The sequence below is a fragment of the Lemur catta genome, chromosome 12 (assembly GCF_020740605.2).
Source record: "Lemur catta isolate mLemCat1 chromosome 12, mLemCat1.pri, whole genome shotgun sequence".
Classification (NCBI taxonomy): domain Eukaryota; kingdom Metazoa; phylum Chordata; class Mammalia; order Primates; family Lemuridae; genus Lemur; species Lemur catta.
This window is the reverse complement of record NC_059139.1, coordinates 26264856-26282215: the sequence shown is the minus strand read 5'-3', so window position 1 is coordinate 26282215 and position 17360 is coordinate 26264856. Positions and strand designations below refer to the sequence as shown.

Sequence of the window (17360 nt, the reverse complement as noted above, 5' to 3'; positions counted from 1 at the left end):
GAGTTGGCAAACTTATTCTAAGGTGCCATTGTCAAGTGATACAAAACCTCAGAAATGATATTGCCCATTTGTACTGTTTACTAGTAAAGGAACTCAATGGCAAGGTGAAAACACAGGGAGAGAATGTGCTTTTTTTATGTACTTTAAATTTGTATTTTACCTCAAGTTCTGTCTTTATTTCTTTTCTTTTTTTTTTTTTTTTTTTTGAGACAGAGTCTCACTTTGTTGCCCGGGCTAGAGTGAGTGCCGTGGCGTCAGCCTTGCTCACAGCAACCTCAGATTCCTGGGCTTAAGCAATCCTACTGCCTCAGCGTCTCAGGTAGCTGGGACTACAGGCATGTGCCACCATGCCCGGCTAATTTTTTCTATATATATTTTTAGTTGTCCAGATAATTTTTATTTCTACTTTTAGTAGAGACGGGGTCTCGCTCAGGCTGGTCTCAAACTCCTGACCTCCAGCAATCCACCCACCTTGGCCTCCCAGAGGGCTAGGATTACAGGTGTGAGCTACCACTCCTGGCCTGTCTTTATGTCTTTAGTTCTCTGGTCCCTGCTTAAATAGTAATCTATACAGATCAGCCCACATTTTGGTTTTTATATTTGGTTTAGATCTTTACATATTAGGTAGGAAATTATGCACAAAAACACATACATGGGAAATGAAATGTCTGGAAAACAAATAACAGGAAGTGATTTAAGAGAAGACAGTACATGATAGGATTGACTTAATATACTATGACAGAACCAGTGTTCACGACCCTGGTTTCTTATTAGCATAATCTGGGGAGCTTTTAAAACATACATATGCCTGGGAAGCAGTGGGTCCTGCCTGTAATCCCAGCACTCTGGGAGGCCAAGGTGGGAGGATTGCTTGAGGCCAGGAGTTTGAGACAAGCCTGAGCAAGAGCGAGACCCCCATCTCTACAAAAAATAGAAAAATTAGCTAGATGTGGTAGTGCGTGCCTGTAGTCCCAGCTACTCAGGATGCTGAGACAGGCGAATCACTTGAGCCCAGGAGTTTGAGGTTACAGTGAGCTATAATTACACCACTGCACTCTCGCCCGGGTGACAGAGCAAAACTCTGTCACAATTAAAAAAAAAAATGCCTGGGACCCACCCCAAAAGTTTCTATTTTAATTGGTTTGAGTCAGTGACTAGGGGTGTGTGTATTTGTGTGTGTGTTTGTGTGTGTGTGTGTGTGTTTGTATGTGTGTTAACCCCTCATAATCTCCCTAGACCATTCAACATGCAGCTAGGAATGAAAACTGGTGGATTATATATTTTCTGTTTACCTCTAGGGAACAGAAATAGCATTGAGGGAAAGGTACAGAGCAGAAAATTTGAACTTATTATAATGAAGAATGTTCTAGTAATTAGAACCTTCTCCTTATAGAAATATTCACATATACATGGATTAACCACTTGTGAAGGATGCTTTGAAGATGACTGCTTTGCATAACATGTAGGACTTGGTTGTTCCTTAATTTAAAAAAATGCTGCTGTGCTTCTGCATATTTGGCATCAAGCGTGCTAAGCTCAACTTTGGTCATACTGACTTTGAGCTGTCTGTGGTGCATCCTAGGTGGAGATGTTAGTTGACTAAATGGCTCTGGAGCTCAGAGAGAGACCTGACTGGGAGAACATCAGTAAAAGAATGGTAGTGGAAATTATCATCTCCATATTGTTTTTTGTTCATTTCATCCATTTCTTATAAGCTTACCATGTTATTACTAGTGATGAACAAAACAGATACAGTTCTTGCCCTTACAACCAAAGATTCTTCAGCCCTCATAAACTGAAGAATCTTTACAAAATTACCTGGCAACTTCTTAAACTGTCATCTGTGTCAGCTAGATTGCTGTAGCAGGGCCATGGTTGCAACTGGATTGTAAATTTCTCAAGAAAAGTTTTTCCTAATTCATCTAAAATGAATGAGAATATTTGCAGACACTGAGAGAATGAAAGAAAGAGAAAATCTGGTGGGGATTTCTAAGCCCATAAAATAAAATAAAATCTTAGAGAAGGATCTCTAAGATCTGTTTTATTTATAATTTGCTTTTTTCTCTTTCGCTGTTTTTTTCCCTTTATCTCTTTAATTTTTCCTGCTTTTGTAACATCATTATTATCAGTTCCTGAGTAGAGAGATTCTTTTTTTTTCATTTTTTTTTTATTTCAGCATATTATAGGGGTACAAAAGTTTAGGTTATGTATATTGCCTATGTCCCCCCACCCCCTGAGAGATTCTTGATAAACAATTTTTTCCTAGTACCAAATTTTTAAATTTGGTCATATACTCTCAAAGACTTATTGAAAAAATGATATTAATGTCATTTTAACAACTACAGATACCGGGAAGCAATTCAGAAGTGGGATGAAGCATTACAGTTAACCCCAAATGATGCTACCCTGTATGAGATGAAATCACAGGTAATAATTATGAAGAATTTCACTTTCATTATGAAATTGCACTATGTTTGTTCGGGGAGCAATGGATGAACCCAAATAGCGTTTCCTCCCACTTTCTTCTTCAAATACTATTTATTTGGGAAAAAGTACTTCATTGTTATTTATGGCTCTGCTTTAGGCACACAATTAGAAATTAATTTGCCTTCACAATGAAGTTTTATTTCAACCTAACTATTGTAAGGTATGAGCAGATGGATATCTTTTAAAAAGTCACAGTAATCTCTTAAATAATGAAAAGTATCTGTTTTCCTTGTGATTTAATTGTGGTAGACTTAGCATTAGCTCAGTTTTCTTTAAAATGGGAACGGGTTGGTTTCTGGATGAGGTTTCTCTAAAAATGGCTTAGTCCTTAGCAAAAGGTCAGAATAGATGCAATTTATTAATAGTTTAAAAATAACATTTGTACCTTAAAAGTACATTTCTAATATTTTGTGGGAAATCCATAAAGAAAACCTCTGAGCATTTGAATTAGGTTATCTAAGAGACTTTAAAAGTCTAAAACATATTTTAACATTGAACATATTTTTGCCAGGGAATGGTTACAATTCAGTCTTGATCTGCACACCTAACAAATATTTTTCAAATGATGATCTAAAACATTTGACATGCCCTTTATCGCTTTGACATTAGTTTATCCAGGAAAAACCCAAATAAATTATGTCTGATTAATCAAGTGCTATGAGGTCCTTCATTTGGATTCCTTTAATTTTTAATCTTACATTATATATATTAACAGGGTTTGTAGTGAACTGTATGAAGAGTTATTTAATTTGGAACCTGATAATTATGTTTGTGTCACAAATTTTTAAAAATGTTAATGGTCCCAAATATTACAGATAAAATTCAGAACCTTTCCCACAAACTAAAGTGGAGGGTACTAGAACTGTCTAATTTTTATGATTTATATGGTTTGAAAAGCCTAGTGGTGAGTAGGCCTGTGGAGTGTTTGAATGATTTTTATAGCAGAAAGATTGTTTGTTAGTGACGGGATGGCTGGTTGAACAAATTAATTTGCCTAGTTTAACAGCAAGTCTTGGGGTTCCCTAAAAATTGGATCGCGTAAATAGAGTAAGCAATGGAATTGAGAGTTCATAAGCTCTGACCCACCATGGCTAGAGTATGACCACTTGGTTTTGACCAGATGGACATAGGATTCAATGACTGGGAAGGAAATAGTTTATATTTTTATAGTTATTTCAGGAGTGAAAAGAGGACTATGTAATTCTTGACCCTGAATGGCAAAGGAAGGGGGTAAAAACCACTAAAATGCTGTTTACCAGACTAAAAATATATTTTAAACAATGAAAAGGGTTGTTTATATATGGTTATCCATCAGTACTTTGCTAGTTTATGAATGTTACTGACAGGATTTTACCTCCTTTCTGGCTTATAGGTCCTCATGTCTCTTCATGAAATGTTCCCAGCAGTACATGCAGCCGAAATGGCTGTTCAGCGAAATCCACATTCATGGGAGTCTTGGCAAACTTTGGGGCGTGCTCAGCTTGGATTGGGAGAGATAATCCTGGTAAGGAAGCCAGATTATTATCGTGCTGAAATTTTAAGTTTATTTTGATATTTTTTTGATCAACTGAACAAAAAAGTAAATAGCCATTTATCAAATCTTTGTGAAAAATAGGCCGGGCGCGGTGTCTCACGCCTGTAATCCTAGCACTCTGGGAGGCCGAGGTGGGTGGATTGCTCAAGGTCAGGAGTTCGAGACCAGTCTGAGCAAGAGCGAGACCCCGTCTCTACTAAAAATAGAAAGAAATTATCTGGCCAACTAAAATACATATAGAAAAAATTAGCCGGGCATGGTGGCACATGCCTGTAGCCCCAGCTACCCGGGAGGCTGAGGCAGTAGGATCACTTGAGCCCAAGAGTTTGAGGTTGCTGTGAGCTAGGCTGACACCACGGCACTCTAGCCCGGGCAACAAAGCGAGACTCTGTCTCAAATAAATAAATAAATAAATAAATAGCAAATTACCTCTTAAAGGTATTATTTATCCATAAACACAGATTAAAGCTGTTACCAAACATCTTTTCTTTATTATAAACATCAGTTATATCAGGATCAGAATATTTGTCATCATGGGAAAAAATTGACAAAAAACATTGTCATTTGGTAAACCAAATACAAATAATGTAATTTAAAAATGGGTAAAGGATCTGAATAGATATTTTTCCAAAGAAGTTATACTAATGGCCAAAAAGTACATGAAAAGATGCTCAACATCATTTACCCATCAGGGAAATGCAAATCAAACCACATAGAGCTATTACTTCACATCTCCTAGGATGGCTGCCATAAAAAACATGGACAATATCAAATGTTGATGAGGGTGTGGAGACATTGGAGCCCTCGTACATTCCTGGTGGTAATATAAAATGTTACAGCTATTTTGGAAAACAGTCTGGCAGTTCCTCAAAAAAATAAAACATACAGTTACCATATGACAGCAATTTCACTCTTAGGTTCATACCTGAGAGAAATGAAAACATATCTTCGTATAAAAACTTGTACACAAATGTTCATGGCAGCATTATTTATAATGGCCAGTAAGTGGAAACAACACAAATGCCATCAACTGATGATTGGATAAGCATAATGTGGTGTATGCATACAGTGGAATATTATTCAGCAATAAAAAGAATTGAAGTATTGATACATGTTACAACATGGATGAACCTTGAAAACAATATGGTATGTGAAAGCAACCAGACACAAATTGCATGATTTCATTTATATGATATATACAGAATGGGCAAATTTATAGAGATAGCAAGTAAATTAATGGTTGGCTAGGACAGGGGTCTTGGGGAAAAATGGGAATGACTGCCAGTAGGTATGGGATTTTCTGGTGGGGTGATGAAAATGTTCTAGAATTGATTGTGGTGATGGCAAGTATTTAGTAAATATGAATAAAATTACCTTTTAATATTTCATTAGGTATTACCTTTATACCATGAGGAAGTATTTATTTTTAACTCTTTTTCATATTCCTAGGACAATTTTTTTTTTCAAAGAACACATAAGGCACAATGCCCCTGGTACCTTATGGGCTAAGCAAATATTTCCGTGCCCAGTCACACTTTCTGATTAATGTACTGATTTTTGTCTTTGAACAAAATTATCAAGATTTCATTATATTTTTGATTGTTTGAAGATACCCAATTATAAAGGTATACCACTGAAAGTTTGATAGCTTTTAAAAAAATTTAACAAATATTATACTCCAAACTTGCAATGATTTCCCATTATGTAAACTTCACACTTTTTGGCCTGGCATTCTTGCTGCAATTTAAAAACCCATCTCCCATTTTTCATTGACATTGTACTCTGCTCATACAACTTATATGTACCTATCTCTATATATCTTTCTCTTTATAATGCTGTGTAAAGGGCCTAGAATAGATTGTAAATCTGTAGATTATGTGAAATCCTAAAACTACTGCTTGCATGACGATCTTCTGTCCAGAGAGTAAGTATACTCAGAGCAACACGCAATAGATTTAGACCAATGATTGTCAACTGGAGGCAGTTTTGCCTCCCAGGGGATATTTGTCAATGTCTGGAGACTTTTTTGTTTGTCACAACTAGGAGAGGGAGCTGTAGTGGATCTATAGGTCAGGGATGTTGCTGAACATCCTACAGTAGACAGGACAGCCCTTTCAAAATAAAGAGTATATCCAGTCCAAAATGCCTACAGTGCTGAGGTTGACCTTTGTCCAGACAGAAGTGGAGTTCTTTTAACTAAGCAGTATTATGTAGTGAACAAGAGCATGGACTCTGCATCCAGACTGCCTGAGTTTGCATCCCTGTTGTGCCACTTCCTAGCTCATACCTTTGGTAACGAATCTCTGTCCTTCTGTAAAGTAGGACTAAAAACAATAATCATGCCTACCTTATAGGATTATTGTGAAGAAAAATGAGTTAATATATGTAAATCTTTAGTGCCTGGAACGTAGTAAACACTCAACAAGTGTTAGCATTGTACTAACAGATCCAAACTCTTGGCTTCAAAGGTATGCATTCTTGGTACCTTCCTGATTATGAGTTAGCCCAGGAAATCCCTAGGTTTATATATATTTGCTGGTCTGCAGAAGCTGAATAGTGTATTTGCTTTGTCTTAATAATAGTACTAATATCAGTACTTATATTTTAATAGATTTTAGTCCATCAGCATATTGTAAGTCTCTTTCATACTTTTGTAATATTTTTGTAATTTTTAAAAAATTTTAATTTTTTGTAATTGTTTTTATAATGTTTTTTCACCATAATCATCATCCAATGGTTAGGGCAAAGCTCTAACTTCTATCCTTTATGTTCTAATACATTAAAATAATACATTAGAGTATGTGTGCGATAAATACACACACACACACACACACACACACACGATTGTATTAAACACAAAACAAACAAAAAACTGTGACCTTTTTTCCCCAGGCTATTAGAAGTTTTCAAGTGGCTCTTCATATCTATCCAATGAACCCTGAAATATGGAAAGAAGACCTCTCTTGGGCAAGAACGCTCCAGGAACAGCAGAAAGTAGCACAGAAGATTAAAAAAAGTGAAGCGCCAGCTGAAGTAGCACATTTTTCACCAAAGTCAATTCCAGACTATGACTTTGAAAGTGATGAGATTGTTGCTGTCTGTGCTGCTATTGCTGAAAAACAGAAGACAGTTTCAGCAAATAAAACAATGGTTATTGTGTCTGCTTCTGGGACTGTAGAGACCGTAACTGAGAAGGAAGATGGTGCTACACCACCAGATGGCTCTGTTTTTATCAAAGCCCGATGAAGCAGTGTGCATAATAGAGGAATTATTTGAATCTTTTTGATTGCCACTTAAAATTTAGATATAGGGACATTTACTGTGGAGATAGAGGGCAAAACTCCTGTTTGTAAAAATAAGTTTATCAGATGAGGCATACAAAAACTAAATGGTAGAATTACCGTTTGGACTATGTCTTGATAGCTTATGATTTATACTTCTTAAGATTAGAATTCTAAGTAAAATCATCACTTTTGATTAATAAACTTAATGTAATCTGAATATATAAGTGAGTATGTTTTAAAGGTAACTTGAAAAGTATATTCTTAAATAGTGGATAAATTGATGGCAACTTGAAAGACAACTTGAAAAATATATTCTTAAATGGTGAATAACTGGATGGCTAACGTTATTAAAATGTTGGCTCAACTTTTGTTTTATGGTAAAGGAAGTGTGTGATTTCTTTTCTTCCTAAAAATATACTGTTGTTACTATTCATTCTTTCGTTTTTCTTGCTTCATTAGAGTAAGTCTGTCACAAAGCTTGAATATTTTTAATATTTCATTTTGATTCAAAGTTGTCATTTGGTTTTATGTGAAATCCTTGAAAGTCTGGCTGAAAAATGCATGCAAATGTATACATTCTGAACATTTTCTGAAGTTTCTCTTAATTCTGATTTGTGTTTCTATTTTGACTTTAAAGTTATAACAATAATAGTTTTCTCCTTCAGTATTTGTTAGATGTGTGAAGTATGCAGAATGATTTTTTTAATTGTTATAGTAGGTAGAGTAGTCCTTACCACAAATGAGTCATTTTTAAAATGTGCATTTTTATTTTTATTTTTTTTATTTCAGCATATTATAGGGGTACAAAAGTTTAGGTTATGTATATTGCCCTTGCCCCCTCCCCCAAGATGTGCATTTTTAAAATGAATGGCTTTTACAGATAGGTCATGATAAATTGTTCTGCTGTATCATCCCAGTCAAAAGCAGTATTTTCCTTCCTTTAATTTTAAAAGCTTAAAAAACCCTGAAGACAACTTGTTTCTTGCTTGTAACTGTCCAGGTGATGATTCGGAATTACTTTTCTAGATAACTTTTTTGGAAATAGTGAAATGAAAAATAATTGCAATTTTAAATAGCTAAATGATATCTTTCTAAAAATAAAAAAGTAAAGATGTTATTAGAAGTGTCAATGAGTGAGTAACTGAAACACAAAATACATAGAAACTGGAATGTGATTTACAGTACAATCCTGCGTTTAAGAGAAGGCAATGTTAAATATTTTGTTGAAGCCACAATCGCATTCACAAATCAATACTGTTGTTGCTAATTTATTTTTATAACTATATATTGTAGTGCAGTTATAAAGAACTGTGGATACTGTAATTTCTGACACTCAGGAGGATATTATTGGTGGAAAATTAATTTTATCTTTGTTAGGGATGAAAGTAGGCTACTTTATGTTAAGGATCTTACCTAACACGATTGGAGCATGTAAGTAATGGTCTACATTTTTGTGAGGATGAGTTTTCAAAATTATGTTTTATTGCAATGCATACCTCTTTCTTTTCAGAGTTGGAGAAATCCGCAGTTGCCTTGAAAAGTATATTTTTACCCTAAATTATATCATGAGAAAGTTAGCTCTGGTTAAAGAGGTCAGTTTCAGAGTGATCCAAAAAAACAAATATTAATTATTTTATTTTGTTTAATAAGGAAAATTCTCAAAAGGTAGATAGTTATCTAGAGAATTGAATACTCAACATTTGATATGTTGTTTTGAGTAATGGATGGTTGTTTTTTGTGTAATTTGTGAATAAATAGTTTTTTCTGCATTGCGGAGACTTTCTTATTTTGTCTTGTTAGCTTTTGAAAAGTTAGATTGATCTACTTAATTTCTTATGTGAACATAATATACGTAAAGTTCCTTGCATGGTGCCTTGCACAGGAAGTGCTTAGTAAATGCTATTTCTATGAAGAACTTGAATTAATCTGGAGATACTTAACCTCAATGTCTTCTGACTTTAAGAAAGGAGAACTTTTTTGTAATCCTTTCCTTATTTGAAAGCGAGAGGTCACGACTTCTGATACTATCAGTTGGGGATTATTCTTAGTGGAAGGTCTGTGCCTCAACCCCCAAAAAGGCAAGACCCAGGATGTAGTACATGTGGCCACTAAACCCTGTTAAAGAACCTAGTGTTTCCTCTGTATTGGCATTGGTGGGCCAGGTTAGTCTCTTCCTTACCCAGATTAAGTTATAAATAGACATAAGGTTGAGGAGAAAAAGGAATAGAGAGTTATGTGAAGGAAGGCAGCTCATTTCTTCAGGCGCCAAAAGATGCTTATTTTAGCTAACACTTTCCTATGCATGGGGAGAAAAATGCATTTTTATTTTACAAGGATGTGAATATCAACATACAAATGTTTACTATGCTTAATTATAATAAATCTTTGTGAATCTGAAGAAAAATAATTGATGTTCATGACAGTGATATGGGTATTATTATAAATGTTTAATATATTTCTTGAAATAGCACTGCTTAGTGTTTGAGTTATATTGAATATAATTTATATTATTCTTGTTTGAAAATTATATGGCATAGACACTCGTTAGAACACTACACATTCAGACCATGCCTGATAACCTGAGAATCATATTATTCTCTAGGAAACAAGCTCTTTGATTATAGAGTATTTATCTTAAATATGTTAACAAATGCTAACTAAAACATTGAAGAACAGTCATGCAGGTTATAGGTCAGAGAACCCAGATCTGCAACTGGGACCTACATGCAAAATTTAATGGAAGTGGTTGAAGTATGAAAACATTTTAGATTGGTGCCCTATGGTAAAACTATACTGGACACTTAAAAAATCTTTTGTCTCCGAAAGCTACAGTTTCCATGATTATAACTGAACAGTAGCCTCTTCAGTTTGAAAATTATGCTTTACAAAATGATTTGAAAACTTATTTAACTGCCTTTTCCAGCAGTAAGAAAATTATTAATCATTTCTTTTCATTTCCTTGAGTCAGATGCCCTTCTAAATTGACTCTGAATCAGCTATTCTGAGCTGTGATTTCATGACATATGTATCTAAATGAGTTGTGAGTTGACACAAGAACCATTGTTTCATGACAATTATCTTCAATGAGTATCTTAAATATGTTTTTTTGTTCCTGAGAGGTTATTATTTAAACCGATGGTATATTTTATAATTTTGAGATTGAGAAAATAAGATTTTTAAACCAATAATAAAACATGGAAATTTGTAAATTACCTCCTTACCAAAGTAAATTAAAATGAAATAAAGGAGGTTATCCCTAATGTCGTGTACCTTAGTCACTTGCAATTAAATATGGCCACTTTGGAAGAGAAAGGGTGGCCCTATAGTTAGTGTACCATGAATTGTGCCTTAATGTGTGATATATGTGAACTTCACCTGTTGTATATGTCAAGATGGAAGAAAGGTTGAGAAATGCTGATCTATACTTTGGTGGGAAAGCAGGGGATGGAGATGGCTTCTTTTCATAGAGCTTTTTAGGACATCCATTAACCAAGGAATCCTGATATCTCCCTCCCACATGCCCAGTAAAGAAAGGCGTTTAAGACACAGAACTGGGCATGCCATGCCCTTTCTCCTCTTCCTTTGGATTTGTCATGCCTGCAGAGAGCCCTGTGTTATGGTCTCTTGCCAGCCACATTGTGTGCCTTGCAGTGAAGGTTCTCTGCCTCTGTGAGGGGAGACCTGTGCTTGTGCAAAACTGCCCATGCCTTGGTGAGCAAGTCTTTTGAATTCTGGGTTTGATATTAGGTGGCCATTGTTGGCACAAACCTAATTTACATCCTCTAACGTAGACTTTTCCAGTAATTCATCTGATATATTGAAGCTGTCTGTCTCTCAAGTGGTTCAGAGGTCAGGAAGGGACAATGGGTATTATTTTATGACTCCCTCAAACCCCAACAAAAATTAGTGCAGATTATATTTCAACGTAAGCATGAGATATATTTTTAATGTGGGAATTTTTTTCTGATTTTAGAATTTCTATCATGGAAATTCTATTGAAAATGAATATTATTAATTATAAGGCAACATGTAAAAATTTGTTCAGGATATTAAAAGGTCTACTAACTTGGATATGTGATAGACCACATTGTTGACTCTAGATTTAATTGGAAGGGAAGAATATGAGACTAATTATGATCCTCTGCCCACCTCTAGTATAATTTAGATATAATAAAATGCAAGTATTTTAAGTTTATAGTTTGGAGAGTTTTGACAAATGTGGACTGGATCCACTTGACCACTACAAAGATGGAATGTATGTCCATTACCCAAAGTTCTCTAAAGCCCTTTTGCAGTCAATTCCCCTACACCCCAATAGCCATCCTTATTCAACTACCTGTCTGCTTTCTGTGGTTATAAATTAGATGTGACTTTTATAGAATTTCAAATAAATAAACTATACAATATGTACTCTTTTGTGTCTGACATTTTTTGCTCAGCATGATGCTTTTGCAATCCATCCATGTTGATATTCACCCATGTTATTGTGTATATCAGTAATATGTTCTGTTTTATTGTTGAATAGTAGTCTAGCATATGGATATACCACAATTTGTTTAGCTATTAACCTATTGATGGACATTTAGTTTGTTTCAGTTTTTGACCTATTATAAATAAAGCTGCTATGTACATACGTCACAATTCTGTGTGTGGACATATCTTTTCATTTCTCTTGAGTAAATGCCTAGGGACTAAATACCTGAGTAATTACTCAGTCTTATGACAAGTATATGTGTAACTTTAGAGGAAACTGCTGAACTGCTTTCTGAGTATCTGTACCATTTTGCCTTCCTACCAGTAATGTATTGAAGAAGTTTCAGTTGCTCAATATTCTTGTCAATGCGTAGTATTGTCAGTCTGTAATTTTAGCCACTTTAGTGGGTATATAGTAGTATTTCATTGTGGTTTTAATATGCATTTCCCTAATGATATTGAACATCCTTTCTTAACCTTATCTGACATTTGTATATATCTTTGTTTGGAAAGTACTTGTTCAAATATTTTGCCTATTTTTTATTTGGGTTATCTCATTGAGTTGTAAGAATTTTTCCTTTATACTGGATTAAAGGCCTTTGTGAGATATGTGTGTTGTGAATTTTTTTCTCCCCATTTGTGGCTCGCTTCTTTGTTTTCTTAATGATAATTTTTAAATAGAAGTTTTTAGTTTTCATGATGTCTAATTTATAAGCTTTTTTTTCTTTTATGTTTGTGCTTTTGTATGCTAAGAAATCTGTGCTTACTCCCAAATCAAAAGATTTTCTGTTTTCTGCTAGAAGTTTTATAATTTTAGCTGTTGTGATTAAGTCTGTGATCTATTTAAAATTAATTTTTCTGTATGGTATAAGGTAAATGTTGAAGTTCATTTCTAGTTCTTCAAACGCTATTTGTTGAAAAAACTGTCCTTTCCCATTGAAATATTTTGGCATCCTTGTTGAAAATCAATTCACCATGTATTAGAGGGCCTGTCTGAGCTCTGTATTCTGTTATACTGATTTGTCTATATGTCTGTTCTTATACCAGTACCACACTGTCTTGGTTACTGTAGCTTTACAGTAAGTTTTAAAAATCAGTGTGATTCCTTCAATTTTGTCTCCTTCGTCCCCAACTGTTTAGCTGTTTTGGTTTCTTGGCCTTTCCATATACACTTTAGAATCAACTTGTCTGTATCTACATGAAAGCCTGCTAGGATTTTGATTGGGATTGTGTTGAATCTATAGATCAGTTTGGAAAGTATTGCCATCTTATCAATGTTATGTCTTTCAATCCATGACTGTGGCATAACACTCATTGTTTTAGGTTTCCTTTAATTTCTTTTAGTAATGCTTTTTAGTTTTTAGTAAATCACTCTTGCCCATATTTTAAGTTCATCCCTAAGTATTTCATGTTTTTTTTGATATTATACAGAATGTTTCTAAAATTTCATTTTTCAATTTTGGTAACTATTACATAGAAGTACCATTAATTTTTATATATTGACCTTGTAGCCTATAACCTTGACAAATTCATTTAATATTATTAGGTTGTTACATATGAAATGCCTGATTCCTTTAAGTACTAAGTTTGACAGTTGATATCTCTGACATTTCACTTTTACACTTCTTGTTTTATTTTTATTGTGAAGATACATCCTCGTTCTTTCAAATGCATGGTTTGGTTTGTAATTATCTTTCAAAGTTTTTTTTAGAGCAATTTTTGTGAAACCACGGATAAGTCAAAAATTTGTGTTATTTTCATATGGGTTTTGTTATGGAACCAGTGCTGCACAGACAGCTTGAAATATGAACAAAGTGTTTGGGAAGGATGTGGCTAATGAATGCACAGTACATTGATGGTTTGAGAAGTTCTGTTCTGATTGTTTTAATCTTAAAAATGAGCCATGTGGGCGAACTGAGACCAAGGTGAATAATGATGAGCTGAAAGCTGTAGTGGAAGCAAATCCACTTCAACCTATGGGTGAATTAGCAGCAAGGTTTGATGTTACTATTCCAATAATATTGGATCATTTGAGACAAATCGGCAAGTTAAATAAGGTGGATAGATGGGTTGCACATGAATTAAACGAGCGTCAAAAGAGAAATCATCTCAGAGCTTCCCTATCTTTGCTGTCATGACATAAAGGTGAACCATTTCTATACCATAGTGTTATTTGTGATGAAAAATGGATTCTTTTTGACACTCGCAATCGTTTGGCACAATGGTTGGATAAATATGAAGTGCCGAAACACAGTCCAAAACAGAATATTCATCAAAAAAAGCTAATGATGTCTGTTTGGTGGTCCAGCACTGGTATTAGCCACTACAGCTTCATGAAACCTGGTCAGTCGATTACAGCGGATGTCTACTGCAAACAGTTGGATGAAAAGATGAGGATGCTTGTGATTAAGCAGCTGAGATTGGTCAATAGAGATAGGCCAATCCTCTTGCAAGACAATACTTGACCACATGTTGCACAAACAATGCTGCTCAAACTTCAGAGGCTGGACTTGGAAACTCTCTGTCATTCATAGTATTCCCCAGACCTTGTACCAACTGACTACCACTTCTTCCAGGCTTTGGACCACTTCTTACAAGCAAAAATATTCAATTCTCAACAAGCTGTGGAAAACGCCTTTCGTGATTTCATCACCACTTGCTCTCCAGGCTTCTTCGCTGCTGGCATAAATGAGCTAATGCTAAGACGGTAAAACTATGTCGACAGTTTAGGCACATACTTTGATTAATTGTGCTGCTTCTTGTTTGAGAGAAAATAAACTTTTAATGTGAAATTGAACATTTCATATTTAATGACCTTAACCGTTGCATTAGCATTTTTGTAGATTCCTTAGGATGTTCTACAAAATTATCATGTCTTTGTGGATAAAGACAACTTTCCTGCTTTCTTAACAGACAATATTCATTTTATATCCTTCTTTTGCCTGTTTGCAATTGCTAGAACCCCCAGTACAATGTTAAACAGAAATTTTGAGAATGAACATTTTGCCTTGTTTGTAATCTTTTAGTCTTTCACCATTAAGAATGATGGTTGCTGCTGGGCGCGGTGGCTCACGCCTGTAATCCTAGCACTTTGGGAGGCCGAGGCGGGTGGATCACTCGAGGTCAGGAGTTCGAGACCAACCTGAGCAAGAGCAAGACCCCATCTCTACTAAAAATAGAAAGTAATTATCTGGCCAACTAAAAAATCTATATAGAAAAAATTAGCCGGGCATGGTGGCGCATGCTTGTAGTCCCAGCTACTTGGGAGGCTGAGGCAGTAGGATCACTTAAGCCCGGGAGTTTGAGGTTGCTGTGAGCTAGGCTGATGCCACGGCACTCACTCTAGCCCAGGCAACAAAGTGAGACTGTGTCTCAAAAAAAAAAAAAGAATGATGGTTGCTGCAGATTTCTAATACATGTTCTTTATTATATTGAGGAAGTTCCCTTCCTAGTCTGTTGAACACTTTATTGTGTGTGGGTGTTGAATTTTGTTAATTGTATTTCTGCATCCATCAGATGATTACATGACTTTTTTATTCTCTTACGGGGTCTCACTCTTGCTCAGGCTGGTCTCGAACTCCTGAGCTCAAACGATCCTCCCGCCTTGGCCTCCCAGAGTGCTAGGATTACAGGCGTGAGCCACTATGCCCGGCCTACATTTATTTTTTAAAAGTTAATTCAACAGCACTTCTGGAATAAACCCTACTAAGTCATGATGTATTATCCTTTTAAAATATTGCTTGATTCTATTTGGTAACATTAAGGATTTTTGTGTTTGTGTTAATGAAGGATATTGGTCTATATTTTTCTTTTCTTGTGGTATCTTTGTCTAGTTCTCAAATCATGATAATGGAGCTAACCCCCCAAAAAAGTTGATAAGTATTTCCACCTACTCTTTTCAAAGAGTTTCTATAAATTTGGTATATTTTTTCTATAATGTTTAATAGAACTCACAAATGAAATCATTTAGGCCCAGGGTTTTCTTTTGGGTAAGGTTTTTAATTACAAATTCAGTTTTAAAAATAGCTGTAGTGTAGATATTATCAATTATGTCATGCTAAATGAGAGTGTGGTTTAATTAAATCAGGATCCAAAAAAATTGCATTCACTATATCTGTTGATATGTTTTTTTCATCCTTTATAATCTGTGGGTTCCCTTTCCTCTTTTTTTGGCCAATTTATTTTTAAAAGAACTGGATCATTTGTCCTTTAGAATTTTTCACATTTTACATCTTGCTTATTGCATCACCTCTGACGTCATTAATTTTCCTCTGTACCATGTTTTCTATAAATTGGTACTTAGATCTAGAGGCTTGATCAATTCATTCAAGTTTTTGCCAAGAATACAGCATGGGTGGCCTTGGGTATTTCCACTACGAGTTAAATATTTCTGGCTATCTCTTTGTAATGTCAGCAGCTATTGACTACCATTGCCTAGATCCAGTATTTCATTAGAGGCTGCAAAATGGTGGTCATTCTGTTAGCCTTGTGGTACAAGAAAACTTTAAAGAGAAACTTTCTCTAATCAACTATTAATATTTTCTTATGCCGGAAAACTATTTATATAGTAAAGGCAGTTCATGTGATAAAGGCTTGGTTCTTTCTCTTTATCACTTTTGAAAATAATGTGTTATTTTCCCTAGTGTTCTCCAAACATGACCAATGAGGTGTTTTGTTGTGTCTTTATAATAAAGTGATGCACTGAGGCATATTTGTTTTAATCCCTGTTCTTATTCTTATTGATGGTGTATACATCCTATTCCTTCCCTTTCCCTTTCCCTCTCCCTCTCCCTCTCCTCTCTTCTTTCTCTTCTCCTCTCTTTTTTCTTTCTTTCATCTCAGAGACATTCTAGAGCCTCCTCTCCTGCCTTCTTGTGAAATTTTCTGCAGAGCTGTTGTCTTGAGCTCTCTTTCCCAGTTGGTCTTGGAATTCTCTTTGCTTCTTCTTTGTATTGAATCCTATTTCACCTTTTCTCAAGAAGGAGAAATACCTAGGTGTTCAGGTTTTAGTGTATGGAGTTGCTGCAGTTAAGAGTTCTTAGGATATAGGTATGTTTGGTGTTTTCTCTCTTCTTCTTCTATGGTGGGAAATGGAGTGGATGGCCTGGGATGGTAATGAATGCATGAACAGTAAAGATGTTGATACTAAGGACCAGAGGCCCAGCTATCTTCCCCTCTTTCTTTCTCCCAAGGTGGTTCCAGCCTGGGGCCCAGGGAACCTCCACATGAAGCAATAGGGTCAAATGTTCTCTTTTGTTCTGAGTCCATTTTTTCTCTGGTTCTGTTTCTCTGGAGGACAATCATGTTAAACTCAGGCTTGGATGTGATGGGAGGAGGACATGAGGTGTGAGGAGTGGTGAAAGAAAGCAAACATCATGGCTTTGTTCTGAGACTAGTACAAGTAGTTTAGGAAAAATGAATGTTTTATAAATTGCATATTTTTCTGCATTAACATTTGAGGCCAGAAGGTATAGCTAACAGTAAATATTACTGTGCTGGAATTTTTCCTTGGCCCTTTGTATTTGTGGCCCTAGAAAGCTTGTAGAGAGGGCTGGCTGTGACTTGGGAAAGTACTCTTGCAT

The 17360-nt window shown here is 35.3% G+C and overlaps 1 protein-coding gene across 2 annotated transcripts in view; it reads left to right on the top strand.

Annotated features, from left to right (window-relative positions):
- The window catches only part of TTC33 (tetratricopeptide repeat domain 33), a 38016-nt gene extending 25629 nt beyond the window's left edge, over nt 1-12387 (top strand). For both annotated transcript variants that reach the window (XM_045566511.1, XM_045566512.1), the window contains exons 3-5: nt 2346-2427; nt 3860-3991; nt 6914-12387. In XM_045566511.1, the coding sequence (XP_045422467.1) occupies nt 2346-2427; nt 3860-3991; nt 6914-7267 (568 nt within the window). In that variant the 3' untranslated portion in view covers nt 7268-12387. The remainder of the gene's footprint in view (nt 1-2345; nt 2428-3859; nt 3992-6913) is intronic.
- Nucleotides 12388-17360: the final 4973 nt, after the last annotated feature.